A 9,753-nucleotide genomic window follows, 5' to 3' on the forward strand; every position below is an offset into this window, starting at 1 on the left:
GCCACAATTATGTTTATATGTAAACTCACAGCAACATATGATGAATGATGACATCATATTATTAATTATCAGCAGTGAGGAAGAAAGGCACTTTGTTACAGGCTAGTAAATATAACTGGACAATAGGTTCTTTAAGCTTCTGATGTGCTCCATGTCTGATCAGTTTTCATTGTGTCCATCAAAAAAATGTTGTTTTGAAACTACATTTCCAACACAAGCAACACATAAAACAAAAGATTACAAATACCTATTTGCTATTAGAACTAAGTATGTGAGACACGGAAAGGTGGGGGCAGGGAACAAATTCATATAAATGTGGGTAATTGAGGAAATATTTGATAGAAAATATTCTGCGTAAAATGGTCTTCTTAATCCAAAGGAAATACATAGAGCCCTGCAAAGAATATAAACATTAATGAATATTGTGCAGGACATACATAAATACCGCTACGTCATCTCCAAAAATTCAGGTAAATGTGCATAGTTTATACAATTGGTGATATGGAAGGGACATCAATCAGATTTAATAGAAACAGAGCAGCAGCAATATATTTTACCTTTCCCAGGCTTGATACACCTCTGCCCACAGTCATTACAGCATTTAAGATTATCTGGACAATCATGATCGCTGTAGCACCTAGGGCCAGAAATTGCCAGCTTGCAAACAGTTGGGCATTTTCCTGGTTTCTCTAAAACAATGAAACAGTTTGATGCGCATTTAGAATTGTCTCTTCCAATTATTTCTCCCTCAAGTATGGGTAAAATGGCATTATCAATCAGAGCCTGAAAAATATATATATTTTTTCTTTTGAAAATTTAGCTTTTTGTAGATATAATGTTGATATTATATACAATTTTAACATTAAATGTATTAAATGTAAGCACTAGTATAGTTACAGTTCATGATTATAACTCATGCTAACTTTATGATTATAACTCTTTCAGTTCAAAAGCTCTCTTTCACCTGGCTGTATGGTGTTACTTTTGGCATTGAACTGAAGTTTCATGCAAATATGCAGTTGGTATAAGCTTTTCAACTTCAGTACATGTTGTCTAATTATTGGGAAACAGATCATAAACATAAGATATATAAAACATGTTAAGTGTGCAAAGGGTCAGTTTTTTGGTACTGATATTGATATCAGTGCTATCATTACTGTTTAATTGGTAAGAATTCATTTGGATAGAAACATGGAATTTGATAGCAGATAAGAACCATTCGGCCCGTCTAGACTGCTACTATGCTAAGGTGGCACAAAAAATTAAATATAAATAGTAAAATGATCTATCATAAATGAATAGGTTATTTTTAATAGTATGATGCCTTTGAACATTACAGTTATAATTACCCCTTGATGCTGGTAGGCAATCATGTGATGAACCTCGGGCACAGCACTTTGTATTCTTTTCACAGTCAAAATCGCTTTTACATTTGGGCTCTTGGACTTCTCCTGTTATTGGTAAGTCGTTGAAAGGACAGAATCCTGGTCTCTCTGAAGTAAATATACAAATCAGTCAGTTCATCCAAAAAAAAGCCAGAGCTCTCTAGATCCCAGTTTCCTCCTGCCTGCCTAAACAATATTATTTGTTTTGATGGCAGGATTGTGTAAGTGTGTTTTTTTGTTATAACTAATTAGCATATGATATGCATAATACGTTTTATATATGGTGTGATGCATGCTGGTCGTAACTCACCGCCTGTCAGGCTCCACCCTACCAGCCCGGACAATGCGATCTTTATTCGCTGTCATGTGTTTCTGCAACCACTAGTGGCCACTCTTCCCTCTCTGGAGCACCCATTATCAATTACTTAAATCAGCTGAGCCTTTTTACCTGAGAGGAGGCCTGCCTTTATATACCTGCTCAGCCCCTCAGACAGAGCCTTTGCATTACAGTGTCAGCAACCTATTTGCTTTAGCTCGGCACCTGGTCCTGGCTTATACCTGGTATCCTATTATCTGCTATCCTGTTTCTGATCTTCGGCTACTGATCCGGACTGCCCTTTTGACTCTGCTTAGACGACCGCTGCCTGCCTACCCACCCGGATTGCCTTTTGACCCTGCCTTTCTTCCGGCCGCCTGCCCTGCCAGTGGTCTTCTTGGTGTCCGATTTGTCTGAGGACTTCCAAGCCGTGTCTCCTCGCTACAGACAGAACCCCTAGTATCCCCTGCACCTGGGCTCCTACCCGACCTGCTTGCCCGGGTCCTGACACCGGCAGTCTATTGAAAGGCTCTTGGAGGCTGGTGGAAATTGTTTCCTCGATAAAGTTAGTTCCTGTTTTATCTCAATATGAGTCAAGTCTTGTTATTGGGGTAAGCCTCTGTGCTGCCCTTGTCAGGGCTGGTAAAACACTGTATTGCTATGCCTCTGCATACTACAGTGCCGCAGAGGTTCACAAAGAGCTATATTTTCTGCTGTCTTTGACGCTAGTCCTGCCTGACGGTTGAAGTTTCATGTTCCCAGTGGCCATGGGGAGAAGGAAACTGTACCCAGATACCGGGGTCCAGGACAAGACTTTAGGAAGTCATTGGTGTCTATCCGGGGAGGCCTGGCACCTTATGACCAGGGAGGCACGTTGAGCGGATCCCCCATCGTAACCTACACACATACAAACACTAGCACGCACTTGTATCCTCAATAGCATGCATTCAGGGCATATTACACATGATGTCAGCTGCTTCACTACTACTGAACACTGAAGGGTCACGTAAACCCTATTAGGGAGAATTTGGGTCTGTTCATGGGGCAATTGGCCCCCTGTTCAGCCTGCCGTTGGTGTCTATGAATCACTTATTAAAATGTCCATTTGAAAGATTTCTGGCTTTGGTCTCAAGGATCTGTGAAATGTGTAAGGAGCATAGCTTATGGAATCAAATTAATAATCACTTACCACAGTCTGATTTATAGTTCACAATAATTGTGTTCACAGATTTACTATTAGAACTAGGTCAAAATCATATTTATGTGTTTGCTAATGTGAGGAGTCATCTCAAATGCCCGTGAAATAGAAGACATTAGTTTTTGCCTCTGAGATAAAGCTGTAACTATAGTTTAATGTAAAAATTATGTATTTAAATAAATGAAAAACCATGTTACAGCATAAAAGCAGCTACTGAAATTAATGTTGTTGCATACACAATACCTGAATATACACAACTAAGTCCACAGCTTGTATTGCAACACTTCATGTCTTCTGCACAGTCACTGTCTTCAGAGCAGTTGTCAACACAGGGAGTGGTGGCATTAAGTGACACACCTGGCTTTGGACAGAAGCCCTCCTTCGCTATATGAAAGGAAACAGATTAGGGCAAAGCTTTACGATCTGGTGTGTTTTGAATGCTATTAGATACAGACAGCATGATTGGTGTAAGACTTATTTTGAGTCGAAACTAGGTTTACGCAAGTAGCAATTCCTTTTTCAGAATAATATGCAAATCATCTGTGACATCAGGTGGCACCATTAGCATTCATTTATCTTGGTCTACTATATATTATAGTAACATTGTATTTGCTGCTTTGTGGTATATAAAATATATGCTTACATAGCTCACAAAGCCCAGTGTTGACCTTGATGGTATCACTGTATTCACAGCTCTTGAACCAACATAGTATGGGGTCAATACAATATGCTCTGAAAATGTCAAATTACTATAGTTCATCTTAAAGGAAGTCCTAGCTGAATTCAGAAAGCCACCAAGGGGTCATGGTAGCTGCTTGGCAATATATTAAAGCTATACCAGATTTTGCTAGAGTTTTAACACAGCTACATCTTAGATAATGAGTAATGCCTTTCTTAATAATTGTTTGTGCCATCTCTCCAGAAAACTGGCTCCTGACTTATAACTCAACATTTTCTCGATAGGAAAAATAGGTGACCACTTGCCACTAATATGAAAAATAGAATCAATAACATGTAAACACACATTCTTGAAAGGATTTTATTAGCTGTTATGGTGTTACCATGAGAAAATGACATTTGGATAAAATGTGTGCCATGAAAATCGATGCACACTTCAATCTAATTGAAACTGGGAATTTAATATGTAAAATATGTTTATTTATATTTGGATTCAAATGCAATCTGTTTCAATGGCATGCAGAATTTTAAACAGCAAGCATTATTTTCCAGATCTATTTTGCACAATCTCAGATAAAAAATATTAACCTACATCAAGACCATCAATCATAGCAGCGCTAAATCTGTATACTGTAATACAAGACTAAGAATAAATTAATTGCTTTACACTGCATGGATCTAGGTTATATTGAATTTTCTATCTCTTCTTGATTTAGCCTTTTTCTCTTGCAATGCCATTTTCTATTTCAGAAAAACAGATAATAAATACAGAAATGTTTGAATTCATATATATATCTTCAGCTCATTTAGCTGATATAAGGTTTTACTAGACTGTGATTGGTTCTGCATTTATTTCACATAGAAATAAACAAATATGTTCGCCAACTAAATGACTAAATTAAATGAAACACTATAGAAAATATGAAGCATATCTATGGTACATATAGAAATCCAATTAAAATACATGAAATATTGTAAATCATACCATGACACGGTAGATGCCAAAGTGACTTACTTTTTCCATTAATAGATGGCAGACACAGGATCTGGGACCAGAGGAATATGAAAGCTATCACAGAGAACATACTACAAGTCTTCCTCCTGCTGCCAAATTATTACATTTATGTCACAACTGCAGCTACTCTGATATGCGAAGATATTTGGAACAGTAATAAATATACATGACATTTCCAAATTACTAATCAGGTCTGTTGTTTAGGCTCTAGCATCATAGCATCAGGTATTTACTTCAAGCTACAATTCAGACACCCCTACTATTAAAAGTAACAATAAAAATGAGTTATTGCATAGCTATGCAACTGCTTATTGGATTGACTTGTCTCCATTCAACAAATTTATTAGGCAATAAAAAACAGATGCACCATGGAAGAAATGTATGAATTGGGAACAAAAATACATTTGAAATATTTGAAGGGATAGTAAATGCCTATTTTTGTTAGGGGACAGTGACTTGACATCCATCAGCAACTGTCAGTGGGTAGGATATATTAGGCAGCAAGTGAACATTTGCAATGGGCAAGTGTAAGGATCTGAGCAACTTTGACATGGGCCAAAATGTGATGGCTAGACAGCCGAGTCAGACAATCTCCAATATTGCAGCTCTTGTGAGTGGGGTGACCACATCAGCCATGTTTTCCAGGACATATTTTTAACATATGGCTGACCAGCCCAGACAAAGTGCTACCCTGCAGTGTGGGGATGTATAACAGGCTAATTAGTTCCCATCCATGAGTCTATACATCCCACATGCTGCAGGGCAGCACTTTGTCTGGGCTGGTCATCAATATGAAAAATGTATAGGTGTCATGGAAAACATGGCCGATGTGGACACCCTACTTGTGAGGTGTTCCTGTCTGCAGTTGTCCAAGGAAGGAAAAGTGGTGAACGGGCAACAGGGTCATGAGCGGCCAAGGCTCATTGAAGCATGTGAGGGGTGAAGGCAGGCCTGTGTGGTCAAATCCAACAGACAAGCTACTGTAGTTAAAGTTGGTAAAAAAGTTAATGTTGGTTCTAATAGAAAGGTGTCAGAACACATTGCAGTTTGATGCATATGGGTGCCCATGCTGACCCCTGTCCACTGCCAACAGTGCTAGGGCAGTATGTCTGTAGTGTATTGGGGAGTTTACACACATTACATACATATACACAAATATTTACAAAACAGAAAACAATAAATGTAATTTTGTGTTATTACAAAAAAAATCTTTAGAGATATGCCCTAATGAATGTTAGTTTGATCCTCTGCCTTCTGTGTCTCATGTGATCATATTAGCATTACACTTGTCTTCTTCCCTGACAAGACCTAGGTATACTGACTTGGTTATCTCTGTGGGTTTAGGCTTCTCTTATATAGCCGTCATTTTATGTTAATATTTAAGGATATATTATATAAAAATGTATTTTAGAAAATTAAATTTGTTGCATTAGTATTGCTAGATAATGAAGAGCATATAAGACTTAAAACTGTCCTAGTACAGAGTACATAATGTCTCTTGCACCTCTCTTCATAAATAAAAATATACAATGCTTAAAACTCATTATTTTTGATAACATGAAGAGAGTGGACCATTTATCTAATTATTGATATGCCTCATAATCATGCATATCCAGAGGGTAGAACAAGTGTCCCTAACACTGAAACCACTCCCCAAAGTGCGCATATTTAAGCCCCTCAAATGGTCAACTTTTACTGTTGTGAAGACTGGGGTGTTTCATGGTGCAAAGGGTCAGGCACGTTTGTGTGAGATATGCTGGCTCAAGTCAGATCAGCTCTGTTTTAAGACAGTGGACTGGCCCAGGGGCCTATAGCCACACTACTCCCTAGGCCAGCCCATGGTGCCTCTTCTCTTATACAAGTCTTAATTAGTGTTAATTCTATTGTCAATTTTGTATATTAGCTATTTTAATGTTTTTGCTAATTTCAGTCTCCCTAATGTAATTGTGCTACAGAATCTGCAGGTGTTCCAGTAAAATGTGCAAACTAGATGGGTCAAATGGTCTTACGTCGTAGTCAAAGTCTATGTTTCTACAGTAATGTAATGCATATCTTGTGCTGGACATATAGTGAGTACTTTAAATGAATGCTAGATGCATTTTGTTTGTAGGACCTTACCTTTTGATCTGCCTTCATACTTTTGTATGTGCTACATAATTTATGCTTACCTACAAAGGTTAATTTTGCTTCCTTCTTCAAAAGTGAAGCGTAAAAGCAATCGCTAATGTACATTATGACAAAAGCCCATTGTTACTGTAAAAATGTTTAATTTATACACCATTTCCAGGCATATAAAAATAATATATCAATGCCCATTAATGCCATTATGACTGTATATATATATATATATATATATATATATATATATATATATATATATATATATATATATGCCAAGGTATGTTTACACAAAATAATGATGGTTGCTATAATAAATGTTATTTAGCTATAAAAGCTTTTTAAGATATTCAGGCATCTAAGTGGTTGCCTATGAACTTTATAGTAATAGGTGGTTAAAAAGGAAGTGAAAATGACATAATTGTTATTGTGACATGTAATTACACCTTGAAATGCTGTGTTGTGCCTATTTCAACTTTCTGCTTTTAAACCTGACTCCTCAACCCACATCAGTTTCTCTGCAAAATACAATAAATGTGACTTTCGTATTTTATTTCAAACTACAGTATTTCTCATTTCAATTTCAATGTAAAATATATAAAAAAAAATAGGTCACAACTTCCATCCGCTGCTATTCAATATTTGACAATGCGGAATTTTTCTAAACAACCAAACTTTGTATAAATGTTTAATGTATCAAAAAAAACTTTTATTCGTCAGTTACTTCAAAAACATTTTTGTAGCAATTCTGTTATTCCTGGATAGCATCTGTATAGTTAAGCTTGGCAAATATCACAGAAATGTGACATTTTAATAAATGCAATGATGGACCACATATACTATTTCAATTCTAGCTGTAACAATGCAAAACACATATTTACAGAACTCATGTAACAGAGGGCTGAAAAATACGTTAGACATGCATTTTTAACTACATAATATGTACTTATCTCCAGGGCTGGACTGGCTCACCGGGATACCATGGGCGGCCGGCCAGCAGACCAACATTTAAAGCGTCGCCTAATGAAATTAAAGCGGACGGAAGACATTAATCAAAGGGGACCTGGCTGGGGCATCAATACACAAGGGGACAAAAATACATTAGGGGGAGTTAATGACAAAGCAGTGTAGAAAATACATTTTTCATGCTTCAGTGTGTCTGGGTGTCAGTGTGGCAAAGCCTTTCCTGGTGTGTATTTGGGTGTCTGTGTGGCAGAGCCTTTCCTGGTGTGTATTTGGGTGTCTGTGTGGCAGAGCCTTTCCTGGTGTGTGTGTGTATTTCGGTGTCAGTGTGGCAGAGCCTGTCCTAATATGTGTGTCTGGGTGTCGGTGTGGCAGAGCCTTTCCTGGTATGTGTTTGGATGTGTCGGTGTGGCAGAGCCTGTCCTGGTGTGTGTTTGGGTGTGTCAGTGGGGTAGAGCCTGTCCTGGTGTGTGTGTGTGTTTGTGTCAGTGTGGTAGAGCCTGTCCTGGTGTGTGTGTGTGTTTGGGTGTGTTGGTGTGGTAGAGCCTGTCCTGGTGTGTGTGTGTGTGTGTGTGTATTTGGGTGTCGGTGTGGTAGAGCCTGTCCTGGTGTGTGTGTGTGTATTTGGGTGTCGGTGTGGTAGAGCCTGACCTGGTATGTGTGTTTTGGTTTTGGTGTGGCAGAGTCTGTCCTGGTGTGTGTTTGGGTGTGTCTGTGTGACAGAGCGTGTCCTGGTGTGTGTGTTTGGGTGTTGGTGTGATAGAGCCTGTCCTGGTGTGTGTTTGGGTGTGTCAGTGGTGTAGAACCTGTCCTGGTGTGCGTGTGTTTGTGTCAGTGTGGTAGAGCCTGTCCTGGTGTGTGTGTGTGTTTGGGTGTGTCGGTGTGGTAGAGCCTGTCCTGGTGTGTGTGTGTGTATTTGGGTGTCGGTGTGGTAGAGCCTGTCCTGGTGTGTGTGTGTGTATTTGGGTGTCGATGTGGTAGAGCCTGTCCTGGTATGTGTGTTTTGGTTTTGGTGTGGCAGAGCCTGTCCTGGTGTGTGTTTGGGTGTGTCTGTGTGACAGAGCCTGTCCTGGTGTGTGTGTTTGGGTGTTGGTGTGGTAGAGCCTGTCCTGGTGTGTGTGTGTTTGGGTGTCTGTGTGGTAGAGCCTGTCCTGATGTGTGTGTTTGGGTGTCTGTGTGGCAGAGCCTGTCCTGGTGTGTGTTTTGGTGTCGGTGGAGTAGAGCCTTTCCTGGTGTGTTTGTCTGGGTATCGGTGTGGGAGAGCCTGTCGTGGTGTGCGTTTGGGTGTGTCTGTGTGACAGATCCTGTCCTGGTGTGTGTGTGTGTCCGGGTTTCTGTGTGGTAGAGCCTGGCCTGGTGTGTGTGTGTGTTTGGGTGTGTTGGTGTGGTAGAGCCTGTCCTGGTGTGTGTGTGTGTGTGTGTGTGTGTATTTGGGTGTCGGTGTGGTAGAGCCTGTCCTGGTGTGTGTGTGTGTATTTGGGTGTCGGTGTGGTAAAGCCTGTCCTGGTATGTGTGTTTTGGTTTTGGTGTGGCAGAGTCTGTCCTGGTGTGTGTTTGGGTGTGTCTGTGTGACAGAGCCTGTCCTGGTGTGTGTGTTTGGGTGTTGGTGTGATAGAGCCTGTCCTGGTGTGTGTTTGGGTGTGTCAGTGGTGTAGAGCCTGTCCTGGTGTGTGTGTGTTTGTGTCAGTGTGGTAGAGCCTGTCCTGGTGTGTGTGTGTGTGTGTGTTTGAGTGTGTCGGTGTGGTAGAGCCTGTCCTGGTGTGTGTGTGTGTATTTGGGTGTCGGTGTGGTAGAGCCTGTCCTGGTGTGTGTGTGTGTATTTGGGTGTCGATGTGGTAGAGCCTGTCCTGGTATGTGTGTTTTGGTTTTGGTGTGGCAGAGCCTTTCCTGGTATGTGTTTGGATGTGTCGGTGTGGCAGAGCCTGTCCTGGTGTGTGTTTGGGTGTGTCAGTGGGGTAGAGCCTGTCCTGGTGTGTGTGTGTTTGTGTCAGTGTGGTAGAGCCTGTCCTGGTGTGTGTGTGTGTTTGGGTGTGTTGGTGTGGTAGAGCCTGTCCTGGTGTGTGTGTGTGTGTGTATTTGG

General features: G+C 40.3%; 1 protein-coding gene across 1 annotated transcript; it reads right to left on the bottom strand.

Moving 5' to 3' along the window:
- Positions 1 to 276: 276 nt before the first annotated feature.
- Positions 277 to 4,707, bottom strand: LOC128473528 (perlwapin-like). Its single transcript, XM_053455783.1, has 5 exons — positions 4,593 to 4,707; positions 3,143 to 3,283; positions 1,350 to 1,493; positions 558 to 689; positions 277 to 394 (listed from the first exon to the last, which is right to left on the bottom strand). Exons 1-5 carry the CDS (start codon positions 4,660 to 4,662, stop codon positions 369 to 371), a joined length of 513 nt encoding a protein of 170 aa, XP_053311758.1. The 5' UTR covers positions 4,663 to 4,707; the 3' UTR covers positions 277 to 368.
- Between the last annotated feature and the right edge of the window lie 5,046 nt (positions 4,708 to 9,753).

The sequence above is a fragment of the Spea bombifrons genome, chromosome 1 (assembly GCF_027358695.1).
Source record: "Spea bombifrons isolate aSpeBom1 chromosome 1, aSpeBom1.2.pri, whole genome shotgun sequence".
NCBI classification, from domain to species: Eukaryota; Metazoa; Chordata; class Amphibia; order Anura; family Pelobatidae; genus Spea; species Spea bombifrons.

Excerpts from the sequence above, each read along its gene's own strand:
- LOC128473528 (XM_053455783.1), bottom strand. The coding sequence starts at position 4,662 with ATGTTCTCTGTGATAGCTTTCATATTCCTCTGGTCCCAGATCCTGTGT. Across the intron at positions 3,284-4,592 it reads GCCATCTATTAATGGAAAAA|CGAAGGAGGGCTTCTGTCCA; the intron begins GTAAGTCACTTT and ends CCTTTCATATAG. Across the intron at positions 1,494-3,142 it reads ACTTAGTTGTGTATATTCAG|AGAGACCAGGATTCTGTCCT; the intron begins GTATTGTGTATG and ends TATTTACTTCAG.